Below are 16,330 nucleotides of genomic sequence, written 5' to 3'. Positions count from 1 at the left end.
TTCTGTTAATATATTTCAATGTATTTTCATGTATTTCATTGTATTCATTGTCTTTTTTTTCATTGTAATTCAATGTATCTCGTTGTATTCCATGTATTTCATTTTATTCACTATTTTTTTTCTTGTTGTATTTCAATGTATCCCGATATATTCTATGTATTTCATTGTATTCAATGTCTCGCTATATGCCATGAATGTATTCATAATTTTTTTTAATTAATATAATTTATGTATTCAGATGTATTATATAATTTCTTTGAAGATTGCTATGTTTTTGAGGTATTTTTCGGTTTAGAATCTTTTTTAAACTGAAATACAAAATTTGTGTGTTATAATTGAGTTTGTTGAGTTATATTAGGAATCTATTATGTTAATTGATTCACCTTTTGTTTTAAAAATAGTGTGATCCCCTATTTCACGTCGTGAATACAGTCGAATACAATAATCTGTCCAGCTGTAATCCCATGTTTCACTCCATGAATGCAGTCGAATACACTCGAATACAACAAATGATTAGCTGGACTTCCCTGATTCACGCCTATTTTTGCTATTGTATTCATGAATACAATAGCTTAAATACATCTTATAACCACATAAAAGGTATCTATAATCCGTAATATAGCAATTAGTATCTATAGATGGCTAATTACTACTAAAAGATAGTGCTTTATGAAAATTTCTTATTTATAAATGCAACATTATGGGTGTAAAAAAATTTAGTTTTTTTCTAATTTTTCTAATATTATTCCTAGCTCAAGTCGTGGTTGCTGCAGATGTGCTTCTGCAAGGAAAAACTAGTAAGTCTTGTCACACCTCCTTTTTCATCCGCGCCATCCGCAAAGGGGCGCGGAAGGGAGTTTTTTCCAATTAAAGGACAATCGAAAGGGGATTTATTTATTTATTTATTTCAGAGTCGCCACTTGGGAGATTTATGGTGTCCCAAGTCACCGGTTGAATCCTGAATCGAGGAAAAGAATGACTCTGTTTAACAGTCTGCACACCAGAAATCCGGATAAGGAATTTTGTTAACCCGGGAGAAGGTGTTAGGCATTCCCGAGTTCCGTGGTTCTTGCACGATCGCTCAACTGTCATATTCGGCTTGATTGTCTGATTTTATACAATTATGAACCTATGTGCAAATTTAAACTTTTTACCGCTTTTATTATTGTTATTTTTCAACGAGAATTGCAACGTCGTGAAAACACATCTCGAACCACGTCACATCAATGCACCCGTGGTTAGAGACACATTTCGACTTTGTTGAGATTTGGATTTGGGTCACATAAATGTGCACCCGGGTTTAAGAAGGTAATGTTACTTAAAGTACGCGCCTAAAGCGACTAGCGTATCATTATTTTGGGTAAGGCCGTGAAATTTGCTAAACGGCCGAATACGAAGTCTATACAATTATTAACCAATTATTGAGGGCCCCGCAACTTGTGCGTTTTATTGGGCGAGGCTCATCTCGTTTATTTTTAAAAGGATAATCCTAAAGTGACTATATTTTTTCTATTTAAGTTCGTCTCTAAAAAAAAGAGAAAAATTCTAATTAATTACATGCTTGAAAAGGCCGCTACTTATTTATCGGATTAAGACAAATGCAAACTGAAAATTGCAATCGAGACAAAGGGAGATTGTTTCATGCCTTATTCTATAATTGAATATTACTAAAATTGAAATTATAAATAGAATACGGAATTTACAAATAATATTACCAAAATAAACTAATTATCCTTTAACTAATTTAGACCCACATTGTTAGATGAATTGAACCGTTGGAATTAATTATTTACAACTATTTGAAACTGGAATTAACCTTAATCACTAATGCTTATTCGAAAGTTTGTTAAACTTAATCGTTAATTCGTCTTGTTTGAACTCAACTCATGCCTATTGGATTAATGATCTTAGCAATTACTACTACGATCCTAACTTAAAATATAATGGGCCTACTGATTCTACGAAATTACTGGCCATTTTTTATTCTGCCTAATATTTACAGATCTCCATTACTAACATGATTAAAAATTCACAAGCTTTGACTCATTTCTATTCCGGTTTGCATGAATTCAGAGTTATCCTTCACTAATTAAACTAAATCAAAATAATCCCCAGTAATGACTATCTATCAATTCATGTACCCATAGGCATATAGAAAACAGTTCAAACTACTTAAAATAATTCTAAGTACAGTCCAATTTTCAGTATAGTTGTACAATGTAAATACATGTTTAAGATGAGCATAAACATATACAATATTTCCTAATGTACATTCTAATACATTAATTGAACACACTTTAATAGGCAATCTGTTAAGCCTTTTAATTCAGCATTTTTTGCAGTTTGAAGTCACCTCAGAACTAATCTCAGAAATGTGTACCTGGAAAGGGACCACAAGGAAAAGGAAGAAAAGGATCAGCAGGAGCAGTAGCAACAACACAACAACAGCAACAGTAACGGAAACAGAACAGCCCAGTAACAGTGTTTAATGAAACCAGCAGAATTCCAGCAACACCCCAATGAAACAATAACAAATAACCAACCAAACTCAAGGAACAAACCAAACGAAAGTCCAGAAATACCAACAGCAATCAACGGGCAGAAACAAAGTGAACCTTTTTTTTTAGGTTGAAAGACCAGTTAATGTTTAACCCTTAAATTCTGACTCTGTATATCCAGTGTATTCAGAGTGTATATCGGGTATATACTACTCTCTCTTTAGATTTTCATAATGTTTTTTCTGTTCCGAAAATCCCCAACTCTCTCTTAATTTTCAGAAAATCCTCTTTCCTCTCTCAAAAATTCGTCTTCTCTTTTTTCCTAATGTTCAGAAATTCCCCCATAACTTGTGTCAAGCTCTTCTTTATTTATAGCCAAACTTGAAGCACTTAAATTAATCCCACCATCTTCTCCCCATCCCCCTTTTAAATCCCACTACTTAATGTTTTGTCCCCCACTATATTAAACAAATATATTAGTTCACACTACCACATATTTTTTTTTTATTTAATTCCTTTATTGCCCCACTATATTAAACAATGTATTAATCTCACTACCACATGTCTTGTCCCCCACCATGTATTAAACAATGTATTATTTTAATATTATTTAATACTTAGTGGACAGAGCACTCATTAATCATTTTTTAAAAAACTTAAAATCCCGAAAATGCCCCTGAAAATACTGCAATTTACCATTCTACCCCCATCCCTTTCAATTTGTACCAAAACCATATCAGCTATAACCAATTCACCTAATCAACGATCCAATTAACAAACAAACTCTGAATAACAAACTCGCCCAAACAAACTCCTAATCGACAACGTTCATGAATTAACAACAGAGTCAGATTCATATCCGAACTTAAACGGGACAAACAAGTTGATTTAAATCACTAAACTCGATCATCGGTTGACCTCAAACTAAATCAAACAACATCATAACCAAGATGGATGATTCATACTAAATCAAAAACTAAAGACCAACACATAAACACTCGACATTAAATCACTTGATGAAAAACTAACGAACTTCAAACAAAAAATGAACACGAATTAAATCCAACAACATTACAACAAAGATGAATGATTCAAACTAAATCACTCGACATTCGACATTAAATCACTTGATGAAAAACTAACGAACTTCACACAAAAAATGAACACGAATTATCTCTAACACAAACAAAGACCTGGGTTCGAATTCAAACCAAACTATCTGAACACGAACATAATCATAGAAAGAAGAAAAGGAGCGGAAGATGAATTTACTGAATGAAAACTAAAAGAAAAGAGAATGGAAACCTACTAGTTTGAAGTCCGGGTTCGAACGGAAACTCGACGCGTCTGAACAAACACCACTGTTTTCAACCCATTTTCATTTTTGACGCAGTGACGATCGAGTTCATGGCTGGACGTAGCAGAAGCGATGGTGGTCGCTCATGTGGAGTGGTCGTTGCCGGTTTTTTCGGCGACTGGAGGAAATGACGAAGGAGATGAAGCAGCGGCCATGGTTGCTGCTGGTTGGGCGACGCTGGAGGGGTCGTTTGGAGGGTGGTCGCCGGGCTTCGAGCTGGAGTTGCTCGCTGGTTGAAGATGAAGCAGAAGAAGCAGCACCATGATGAAGAAGAAGAAGAAGAAGCAACGTTTGGTTTGGAGGTGTTGCTGCTTGACGTGATGGGGACGAAGAAGATGCAGAAGGGCAGCCATGGGAGCTTGAGCTGTTCGTTGGTTGCAGGAAGATGGACAATGGGGCAGCTGCTGGTCGACGAGCTGTTGGTGGCGGCGATGGCAGTGGGGTTGTTTGAGGCGACGTGGTGAGGATGAAGGAGGGCAGCCATGGGAGCTTGAGGGGCTGCTTGGAGAAGGAGAAAGAGAGGGGGGTCGGGTGGCTTTTTTAGGGTCTTTAGGGTAGGGAAAAATGAAAAAATGAAAATGGGGGGGTTGGGATTAGTTTGGGTTATGGGGCGGACTGGGTCGGGTCGACCCGGTGGGGGTTATTTGGTTTGGGTCTGGTTGATTTAAATTAAAAGGTGGCCCAATCCAATTTTCTTCTTATTTCCATTGCTTCTTTTTTTCTTCTTTTATTTTTTCTTAAACTAAAACTAAGTTCTAAAAATCCTAAATTATCCTATAGAACTAAATTAATTTATAAAAGTGCTAATTAACTCTTAATAACATTTAACACATAATTAAATAGCAATTACGATAAAATTACGCAATTTGGATATTAAATGCCAAAAATACGACGTACATTATTTTTATGATTTTTGTTCTTGTAAAACAAACTTAATTGCTCCTAATTGTAGAATCAAATCCTAAATGCAAATGCGACATATTTTTGTATTTTTTATTAATTTAACAAATAAACATGCACGGACAAATACAAATAATTATCAAAAAATGCCACGAAAATTCTCAAAATTGCACACAAAGGAAAATTGTTTTATTTTGATTTTTTTTGGGAGTAATTCTCATATAGGGCAAAAATCATGTGCTTACAGCTGCCCCTCTTTGTCCGAAAACACGAAGAGTTTTCGTGCAAAGATAAAGTGAGCAGATACGAGCGATTTTTGCCCATCCGAGTACTCCGTGTGAAGCAATTTTTGAAAAGATTTAACTGAACCTTTGCTTCAAAGGTTTCCTACATATCCCTGGCTAGAAGGGAATCAGGTTAATGTAGTTCGAGAAGTTTTGGTAGCTGGGACTACCATGGGACTGCAATGTTACTGCTTTTGCATGCTGTTATTACTGCTTGCCGACCTCCTTATTACACCATGCTGAAAGAAAACAAGAAGCTAGACTAAACTATAGTTTATGAATTACAAAATCTTATCTAGATCTTCAGTCGTGCTCTTGTGTCTCTTGTTGCTTTGATGTCTTGGTGACTTCTCGGGTATTTCTTTACTTCTGATTTGTCTTGTATTCTCCCTTGACTGCCGATCTCGAACTGCTTACTTCCTTCTCGTGAGCTTTGCATTATTTTCCCATCGAATCTTGAACTGCCTTTCTCTGCTGGGGATTCTTGTTGTTTCCCGCTGGGGATTTCGGTTATATTCCTCTGCTTTACTGACTTCAAACTTCCATGTATTCCTCTGTTATATGGGCAGACTCCCAACTTCAAAACTTGAGATGTAACGACTGAAATGTATTCCTCTGTTATATGGGCGGGCTCCTAACTTCTTCAACTTAAAATGTAAAGACTGAAATGTATTCCTCTGTTATATGGGCGGGCTCCCAACCTCCACACTTGAAATGTAAAGACTGAAATGTATTCCTCTGTTATATGGGCGGGCTCCCAACCTCCAGACTTGAAATGTAAAGACTGAAATATATTCCTCTGTTATATGGGTGGGCTCCCAACCTCAACCAACAACTTCGAAAAATAAATCGTTATTCTGTTCTTCAGGGGGGGCTCCTGACCTCAACAACAACTTTGAAAAATAAATCGTCATTCCGTTCTTCAGGGGGACTCCTGATCTCAACAACAACTTCGAAAAATAAATCGTCATTCTATTCTTTAGGGGAGGCTCCTGACCTCAACAACAAATTCGAAAATAAATCGCCATTCCTTTCTTCAGGCGGGCGAGATTTCAACAACTTCGAAAAATAAATCGTCATTCTGTTCTTCAGGGAGGGCTCCTGACCTCAACAACAACTTCGAAAATAAAATCGCCATTCCTTTCTTCAGGCGGGCGAGATTTCAACAACTTCAAAAAATAAATCGCCATTCTGTTCTTCAAGGGGGCTCCTGACCTCGACAACAACTTTGAAAATAAATTGCCATTCCTTTCTTCAGGCGGGTGAGACTTCAACAACAATTTCGAAAAATAAATCGTCTTTCCGTTCTTCAGGGGGGCTCCTGACCTCAACAACAACTTTGAAAAATAAATCGTCATTCCGTTCTTCAGGGGGGCTCCTGACCTCAACAACAACTTTGAAAAATAAATCGTCATTCCGTTCTTCAGGGGGAGCTCCTGACCTCAACAACAACTTCGAAAAATAAATCGTCATTCTGTTCTTCAGGGGGCTCCTGACCTCAACAACAACTTCGAAAAATAAATCGCCATTCTGTTCTTCATGGGGGCTCCCAACCTCAACCACCAACTTCGAAAAATAAATCGTCATTCCTTTCTTCAGGCGAGCGAGATTTCAACAACAACTTCGAAAAATAAATCGTCATTCTGTTCTTCAGGGGGGCTCCTGACCTCAACAACAACTTCGAAAAATAAATCGTCATTCTGTTCTTCAGGGGGGGCTCCTGACCTCAACAACCACTTTGAAAAATAAATCGTCATCCTTTTCTTCTGGCGGGCGAGATTTCAACAACTTCGAAAAAATAAAATCGTCATTCTGTTCTTCAGGGGGGGCTCCTGACCTCAACAACAAACTTCGAAAATAAATCGCCATTCTGTTCTTCAGGGGGGGCTCCTGACCTCAACAACAACTTCGAAAAATAAATCGTCATTCTGTTCTTTAGGGGGGCTCCTAACCTCAACAACAACTTCGAAAAATAAATCGTCATTCCGTTCTTTAGGGGGGGCTCCTGACCTCAACAACAACTTCGAAAAATAAATCGTCATTCTGTTCTTTAGGGGGGCTCTTGACCTCAACAACAACTTTGAAAAATAAATCGTCATTCTGTTCTTCATAGGGGCTCCTGACCTCAATAACAACTTCAAAAAATAAATCGCCATTTCGTTCTTCAGGCGGGGCTCCTGATCTCAACAACAACTTCGAAAAATAAATCGTCATTCTGTTCTTCAGGGGGCTCCTGACCTCAACAACAACTTCGAAAAATAAATCGTCAATCCTTTCTTCAGGTGGGCAAGATTTCAACAACTTCGAAAAATAAATCGTCATTCTGTTCTTCAGGGGGGGCTCCTGACCTCAACAACCATTTTCCTTCTAACTTGAATTATCTTTCTTCAAAACTACTTTCCTCAAAACTTGTATTGTCTTCACTGCGGACTGCTGGGGATAACATTTTTTCAAAAATATGTTATCTTACTCCTTCAAAGACTACTTCCCTCAAGACTGGTGTTTCATTCCTCTGCAAACCATTTCCTTTTGCAAAACTGGTCTTCTTTTTTTATCTTTTCTCTTTTCTCTTAAAAAAAATTTTCTTTCTTTATTTTTGTTTTTTTGTTTTTTTTTTCTTTGTTTTGTTATCTTCTTCCTTCGAAGACTACCTCCCTTAAAACTCGTGTTATCTTCCTCCTGACATTGCTTTCTTCAAAACTTGTTTTGCCTTCTCCCGAAGAAACTGCTGGGGATACCGCTTTTCACCAAACTTGTGTTAGACTTCCCAAAAATTTTCGAAATGAACGAAAATTTTCTGCCCCAGTTTAACAATCTTTCTTGTGGCGCATCTTTCCGTCATCGGTAGCATTCCCTGTCCCTGCTTCAAATCAAAGATAATTTGGTCAGTTTAAAATGTGGTGGTTGGTTGTGATACTCCTGCTGGGGATGCCATCAACCATTCTCCATCTATGCGTTGTCTGACCATCTTGAAGCTTGGCTGATACCTTCCGACCTTCTTGACGATTCCTTATTTACAAACCTCTTAACCATTTTCCCAGTCTCCTTATCTGACCTCATGTATTTTCATGACAGCCGATTTCACTTGAAGATCTTGCATGTTCGTTCATTGATTAACCACTCCTTCCATCGTCTGTGTTACTAAAATACCTTTTCCCGGTGCAGTCCCAATATCTTCTTTTGCGGTACTGTCCATGAACTGGCATTGCCCCAACCTTTCAGTCCCATCTCCTACGAATTTCCCGATTATGTCCATTGCTTTCTGCGTTGTTCTTTCTTGACTTTTCGCTGACCTTGGCCTTATAACCTTTCAATTTCCGCTGGGGATATCCTTCTTGATATTGGTCCATCCTTTTGTCAATCTCATCATCGAATATACCCTCGGTTCAATCCCCCTGGCCCTCTTTTTGTTGCACTGTCCCTGAATTGATATGGACCAATCTTGGGTATTTTGCGCGAACCTCAAAGCACGTTGACTATTACCAGCTCATTGCGCTTGTTCTTTCCTGACTTATACCCCTTTGATGTACTAGTCAGATCTTGTCTTTGGAAAGCTGATGGCAAATTTTGAAATCATTTCTCGCTTGTTCTGACCAAAGAGACTCAAGAAGAGGAAATGACAAAGGTAAAAGGAACAGTGTAAAAGGCAAAAGAAAGAGATGACTCCTAACAAGAAAAGTACGAAGTAAAACCTATCAGATGTGGATACCGACTCTATTGGCAATGACATGCACACATGGCCTATCCTCCATCGTTAATCGCCTTTCACAATTTTCGTCTGGTGCTTTCCTGTATGATTCTCAATCTTTTTCGACTTGTAGTGCCCAAAGGGTCTTCACTATCAAGCCTCTCTCATTTTGATTTTCTCTCAACTTATAGCCACCTCAAGGTGCCCGTGAAGGTTTTCACCGATAAGACTCTCTCATTTTATTACTTTTCTGCCGGGGATCAGAGTGTTATTCTCGACTTCCATTTGCATGACTTGGCATCTTTCGAAGACTGGTCAAAAGGTCTTTCTTTGGACCGTAACGTGGGGTTTTGGATAGGGCTAGAAAGAAAGGGTATTAGCGGCTCAAAACGAATCAATTCGGTTTCAAAGTTTACAACCTTCGGAACCAGATTTCTTTACATCAAACACAACTTTTGCCCCAGTTTCTTGCTTGGGGATTTTTGATTTTTTGTTGCACAATGTTACCTTATGCACACTATGTTACACTATGACCGAGCCGTGAGGTGCCTACGTATCCTTCTTTGAGGAATCAGGTCAAACGTAGTTCCCAATTCCTTCTTCTTCTTTTTTCCATTTACTTATTATTTTCTTTTCTTTTCTTTCTCTTTCTCATTTCTCCTTTCTCTTTTGTCGTTTTGTTGTTTCTGTTGTTTTCTTTTCCTTTTTTCTTTTTCTTTTTCTTTATCTTCCATGCTTGTGTTTTCTAGTCTTTGCTACTGATTCCGAACGAGGGGTACTAAAGAAAACCAATAAGGCTCAAAAGGGTTAACGAAGGATAAAGTGTTTAGATAGCAGAATAAAATGCATTCGTCATTCCAATCTTCAAAACATGCCAAGCACAAACAACACAATTAAACATTCACCACATCTTCTGATTGTGCCGGACTTGATAACCATATCCACACATTCGCCTTGTCATTTGTCATTTTTAAAGCACCGTTAGGCAATACTCTCACTTTCGTTACCGTGAACGGCCCCCTTGTCAATATGGTTAACTTGCTTTTATGGTTTTTCTTTATGTTTTACTTGCCCCAGTTTCACGTGGCTCGGGCTTCGAATGATCTCAAGTTGTTCTTATTTCCCTTAAGTGTCCCGATCATCCCCCAATGACTTTATAATTAACTTTTGAGATTAGGCCTAAACTGTGCGCGCATATCATGTTACTAGAATCGGCGTTGAATAAAGACAAAACAAAAGGATAAAAAGAACTAAACAAAGAAGATGACTGGAGGTAACAAAAGATTGGAATTTGCATTAGACAAGCGGTGAAATGGTTCGTATAACCAAACAAGAAAAACAACTGGGGTACAACCTTGGAACAAACCTAAAACAATCCTAGACAACACTATGACAAAATGGAAGGATAAAAAGGTTTGACACAAGACAATGTCCGGATTACAACCCTGCAAATAACCCGGACAACAGAAATGATAACAAAATGAACCACCAAAACTCCTCCCCGACCAACCAAGAAAGGAGCGTCTTTCCAATTGCCAAGCTCGGAATCTTAGCCACTGAATTCGGCATCAACATTATTGGGACCTCCAACAACTTCCATCTTATTGTTCTTAAGATCAACCTAGGATAGCACTGAAAACTCTGCAACGCGCGGACCTCCGAGGATCTCAGAAGAGTTCTCATATTCCTTTTCAAAACAAGTCATATTCAACATATGCATCTCATTACGATTAGGCGACGGACTTTGGCGAGTGTCGATTGCATCTGGATTTTGCATGACAATGTCACCTGTATCAATAAGCTTCTGAATTGCTTTCTTCAGCTTCCAACACTTCTCTGTGTCATGCCCCAGGGCATCTGAGCAATATGCGCACCTTAGAGAAAAATCAAACTTCTTTGATAGAGGGTTTGGCATTTTTATCTGAATCGGCTTCAGCATGTCCAATTTCTTCAACTTTTGGAACAAACTGGCATATGATCCTCCAACAGGGGTGAAAGCCTTTTTTTTCAGCAACCTCTCATTCCTAAATGCTTGATTGGGCCGGAAACCTGATCCAGAGGGCTTTCGGTAGGCTTGTGAGGGTGGATAGACATTTTGTGGAGCTGGGTACTGGGAAAGTGAAACATGTTTTTGGGAGTCCTGTGGAGAGAAGTGGCATTGGGGAGGGGAGTAGTGTTGGGAGAATATAGTTGTATGACGAGCGATGGAGCTACTCGGGTGGCTGGGAAAGCTGTTATAAGTGGATAGATATGGAGAGTATGGGGGATCATCCGTTATTGTGTGAGGTACTTGGGTAAGGACAGAGTTCAAGAAGCTAAGCGGTGGCGGGGGTGGTGCTTTCCCAGTCATCTATGCCTGATACATGTCTGCCACATGTTGCCTCAACATTCTTACCTCTTCTACCAACCCGTAGTCCTGTTCAACCAACTGCTTTCTGGCATCGGTACCAACCCACTCAGTTCCATTGCTCTCTGCCATTATCTTTTGTCTTTGTTGCAGGGAAGCGTTACTTTAGGATCACAACCAATCACCTTTCTGGATTATTGAAAGAGGACAAAATGGAAGCAACCTGTTATCATTAGGGTTTTTAACAGATAGGAAACACACATTGAGAATGCAATGCAACTAGGCAGTTAACCCTTTCTATCATTGCATTTGCTTCAGTTATGTGCAAATATCCAGCTTCTTGTAATTGTGCTCCCCTTTTTTTTTCTTTTTTTTTTCTTTTTAATGGTGGTCGAATCTTATGTAGATTGCCTACGTATCATGTCCCCGCATGAATTAGACCGGGCGTACTTCTGCCACACAAAAGGTAAACAACAATAAAACATTTTTGGAATCACTTAAAAATGAACAGCAGACTCGAAAGTCAAACGGCCCACATACTCTAATAAAAAGAAATACAAACTCAAGAAAAATAAAATGACAGATTCCTTCCCCTATATGCTGATTTTAACCAAATGGCTGTTTTTGCAAACATGGCCCCTTCCCAATTTCACATGAATTTTGAGGCCGGGCAGATTATTTTATGACACTTCACAAACTTGTCCGTTCTTTTAAGAAAATAGCCTTTTGTCAACTAAAAGATACTCTAAGGCTATCTTGGCAAGAACGGTTTAAGACACCGCCGAAGCTGGCTCGACTTAAAAAAATCTAAACGGTATTCTTGACCACTGACTCTTTTTCTTATTATTTTTCGAATTAAAATAAAAGACCGGGTTTTGCCAACAAGGCCTTTCGGCACCTCGGGGATGAAGATTTTAAGGCTGCGTTAGCTAACAGACCAAAATCCTAAAAACATGACCAAAGGTGGCCGTTTATGCAAAGTCAGCCTTCCGGCGTCCTTTTTGGGAACATTCGGCTATTTCTGACAAAAACAGCATCACCCAACTTTATGACGAAAAATTAAAATTTTTGACATTTTCTGGTTATTTTTGCAAAAGGGGAGGTTGGACCCGATGAGGGCTGCCTACGTATCTCAAATCCTGTGAGAATCAAACCGGCGTAGTTCGGGCAACATAAACTAAACTTGTAAACAAGACTCCTTTCTTTTATTTTTCAAATAAATCAAACTAAAAAAGACAATTTTTTTTTTCATTTTCCAAAATTTCGGCAGGGTTTTGACACTACTTGGCCATTGATTTTATTTTTCAAAAAATAAGTAGTTATCTCCCAACACTGCTATTTTTTTTTCCACAATTTTTCAAAAATTACCGATTTCAGAAGCCGGTCAACATGCAGATCTGAAGCAAATAAATGTGGATTTTCTGCAGATTGAATCACTTTTTAGAGGTAAATCTTGCAACGAAATCAGGGAATCTGCCTTTGGTTTGTCAAAGCGACTTGCTCAGACAGCCCAAGAAACCTTTCGTGATTTTGAAGAAGCTGTCGAGAAAGATGCAACCAAAACCGCCGTATCAGATGGAACTGTCCATCCCTTGACGAGCTATGTGATTAATTATGTGAAGTTCCTGTTTGAGTAAGTTGTCTCAACTAAATGATGTTTCTTATATTCATATAATTAGAAGCTTCTTGATACTACTATACCATGTTTCTTCACTAGCTAGTGGAACAACTTGTAGTGTGCTTTATCCAGCTTATCTCTTTAATGTGCCGGAACGGGACTTTTTGGGAAAAAAGAACTTGAATAAGTTTGTTTTTCTGAAGGAGTCGTCATTTTCTATCAGGAACGCTAAAATAAGAAGTTTTCTGCAACTGGGAGAATTGTGTGAAACTAGTTCAAACTACCATGTCTTGCATTCTGTGGTTCTCGTGATTGTTTTTTCCGCGGAAGGAGTGGATGTACAAGATGCTCGATTTAAAGTTTCATGGATGTTGATGGTTTCACGAATAAATGCATTAGAAAGACAAGTTGCAGATCTATCGATCTAGAAGTGAGGTGTATGAATAACGAGCTTCGGTCCTGAGGTATTTAGATATTTATAAAACACTAGTCACAAAAGCAGAGCACTAGGGTTGAGTGGAAGAGTCTTTTAGCTTTGTGAATTTACATGCAAAATTGACCATAAAATATTAAGGAACTCGCACATTGCTGCATCACAAGATTGTAAAGCAGTTGTTGGAATCAAGCTTTTGGCTTGATGTGAGTTGGCTGATGCCTCAGAGGTAAGGAGCATGCTAGTGGACGTAATGTTGTGAGAAAAGGAAACCAGAGGGTATGGACTATTGTTCTAAATGCTGTGAATGCCTGTGATGTGGGTGCTATGGAGCAATGCCTGTGATGTGGGTGCTATGGAGCAACAGCAACCGCTGTATGTTTGCTAATAAAGAACATGTCACATTTAAGATCCAAAAGAGAGTTTGATTTTTCCTTCTTTGGAATTAAAAAATGCTCTAGGTAGGAAGTTTCCGGCAGTGATTGCAAAAAATATAAGGAAGAAACCATAAAGGGGATGCAGGGTGAGGCAATAAGGTTATAAAAAATAATACACCAAAAGATGATATAATTTACATATGATTTTCCCAACTGGTTGAGTTACCAGCAAGAATAGTGTGAAAGGGATCCGCCATTTTTCGAGAGTGCAAGAATCAAACATTACTTGTGTATTATTTACAATGGTTTCTGTGGGTAGAGTGGCTATTTGTGCTTCTATTTAGTTTTAGCGGCTACAATGCTTCGTGCTTTATAACTATCTGATACGAAGGGAGATAAATGAGCTTTTACTTGTTAAAATGTTTGTTAGATGTGTAACTGCGGAGTTCTTGTCCTCATCTATTACACCTCTTCTCTGCTTAAACATTTAAATATACTTCTGTTTGAAGCTAAATATAACCAAACCTGACAAGTTGTGTGACTCTTTCTGTTCAGCTATCAATCAACGTTGAAACAACTGTTCCAAGAGTTTGAAAATGGAGATTCAAATTCTCAACTAGCTTCCGTCACAATGCGCATAATGCAAGCTCTTCAAACCAATTTGGATGGGAAATCTAAGCAGTATAAGGATCCAGCTCTTACTAACTTGTTCCTTATGAACAATATTCACTACATGGTCAGATCTGTTCGCAGGTTCGTTACATGCTCGGTGACTGCCTCAGTATTAGTATAATTTCTTGGAAATTGGTGCTTATAATTTGTTTCCTTCTAGGTCTGAAGCCAAGGATTTATTAGGTGATGATTGGGTTCAAAGACACCGGAGAGTTGTACAGCAACATGCAAATCAGTACAAAAGAATTGCTTGGGCAAAGGTATTGATTTTCTTGCCTCTCCCTCTGCATTATTTCTTTTCTGAAAGAAAGGAAAAAAGGAAAAAAAAAAAAAAAAGAGACACAGAGAAGAAGCAACAAAATATTAAAATCTGAGCTTACTCTCTGATCCGCAACATTTATTAATGCTATTCAAAGTTGAAGTTAAGTTAGTGATAATACCTTAAGTGATTAACTTTTGACATGATGGTATGTGTGGGTGTTATCTTCATTAATTTTCTCTTATTTGCTGCTCCATTTGTGATGTCTAATTACGGTCACTTGAATTACTTTATGTTTTTATGTAATTTTCTATGGTGGTATTTACTATTTGTTCTTCTTTTTCTTTCATGTTTCCGAAAATATGTCTCCTACAAAGGGAACACTACTAAATATTACAAGTAATGCTAGAAGCATATTGGCAAAACACCAAAACACTAGAACACGAAATCTTTGGCACTTCCATGTGGTATAAACTATGTGATTGTTGAAAAGTTGCACAATAAACTAACCGATCGCTTTTCCTTTATGCATCGTCGTCATCATCATCATTTTTTGGTATTTTCTTCTTTGATTTTTCGTGCAATTATCCTGGTTATTTTGATTTGCGTACTTCTTCCAGGATTCTAGGATTGAGTGAACTTATCTGAAAAGATTGTTCTTGCATAAACTAAACATAGTCAATAACTTGTTTTTATTTTGAAGTAGATTCTGCAATGCCTCTCGATTCAAGGGCTAACATCATCTGGGGGCAGTAACTCTATGGGTGTAGACGGACAAAATAGCAGTGGCCCTAATGCTCGACTTTCATACCTTCTCCTAGATAACTGACTCAAGGTACTCAGGGGCGTATGCAGAAATTTTTGTAAGCGGTGCCAAAATTTATAGAAGAAGTGGAATTTAACTTTGATTATCATACTTTTAGACAAGAAATAGTTTTAGTCTATTGGGTGATGAGTCTTAAGTAAGAAAAGGTCTTGAGTTCAATTCTATTTCATCACAAATTTTAACCACAAAGGCCCCTCAAATATTTATAAAAGAAAAATGTGCTAGTTGAGGTTTGAAACTTTGACCTCTTAGAGCAAAATCAAGCACATAACCAACTTACCAAGACACAATTTATGTCAAGATGTGTCATTTTTCGGACTTATCTATTTCCGTACAGTATTAATACATATATTTAATAAAATAAATTGATAAATTAGTGTCGCGTGGCATCGCTTCGGTAAGCGTGCATTCGCCCCTAAAGATACTTGAAACTGCCTCTCTTGCGGATAACCTGTAATTTAAGCCTGACATCCATGAACGTTTCCCTCAACTCGGTGCTGAACTTGCACTCCAACTACACTCTAACTACTGGATTTGACCGAACCCGTAATCGGCACTGTGACTCTGCCTGTGATTGAAGACATTTGGGTTCAACCATTAAAGTTTGTAACAGTAGTCTCACAATATATTTGTAATACTTTAGGTTCAATATCTAATATTTGTCAAAAAAATAATATATAATTTTCACATATATATAGTTATGTTCTGTGTAAAAAAATATTGTATTCAATTGAATCTATGGCTCAAAAGCTACGTAAACCTTCAACTAAATTTTATTTGCCTTTATTTTCTTGCATATTGAGATTATATTTTTAATATTCTTTTTAGCTACTTTTACAATCCAACAGTGATCACTCCTCATATATATAAGGATCACGAGTATATGCATAGATTTTTTTATACATAAGAAAACAAATAAATCTTGACTTAAGTACACATTAGCCTTTTGTTTTAAATCTCTCTTTTCAAAAACCTTTGGAGGTAATGGAGAGAGGAGTGCTCAAGACACCAATAACATATTTAGTTGATGGTTTAAAACATGAAGAGGTAAATCCTATTTAAGACAAATTA

General features: G+C 37.7%; 1 protein-coding gene across 1 annotated transcript; it reads left to right on the top strand.

The window, feature by feature from the left end:
• The first annotated feature begins 4,094 nt into the window (after nucleotides 1-4,094).
• LOC142178517 (exocyst complex component EXO70A1-like) lies at nucleotides 4,095-15,318 on the top strand. The gene is made up of 5 exons (XM_075248234.1): nucleotides 4,095-4,292; nucleotides 12,502-12,707; nucleotides 14,058-14,255; nucleotides 14,335-14,434; nucleotides 15,140-15,318. Exons 1-5 carry the CDS (start codon nucleotides 4,095-4,097, stop codon nucleotides 15,260-15,262), a joined length of 825 nt encoding a protein of 274 aa, XP_075104335.1. The 3' UTR covers nucleotides 15,263-15,318.
• Nucleotides 15,319-16,330: the final 1,012 nt, after the last annotated feature.

The sequence above is a fragment of the Nicotiana tabacum genome, chromosome 3 (assembly GCF_000715075.1).
Source record: "Nicotiana tabacum cultivar K326 chromosome 3, ASM71507v2, whole genome shotgun sequence".
Taxonomy (NCBI): domain Eukaryota; kingdom Viridiplantae; phylum Streptophyta; class Magnoliopsida; order Solanales; family Solanaceae; genus Nicotiana; species Nicotiana tabacum.
The sequence above is the reverse complement of the archived record's forward strand: the minus strand, read 5'-3'. Positions and strand labels throughout refer to the sequence as shown.

Bases quoted from the DNA above. Each gene is read 5' to 3' on its own strand.
- LOC142178517 (XM_075248234.1), top strand. From the start codon at position 4,095: ATGAAGCAGAAGAAGCAGCACCATGATGAAGAAGAAGAAGAAGAAGCA. The intron at 4,293-12,501 runs GTGGGGTTGTTT...GATTTTCTGCAG, and splicing joins TGTTGGTGGCGGCGATGGCA to ATTGAATCACTTTTTAGAGG. The intron at 12,708-14,057 runs GTAAGTTGTCTC...CTTTCTGTTCAG, and splicing joins TATGTGAAGTTCCTGTTTGA to CTATCAATCAACGTTGAAAC.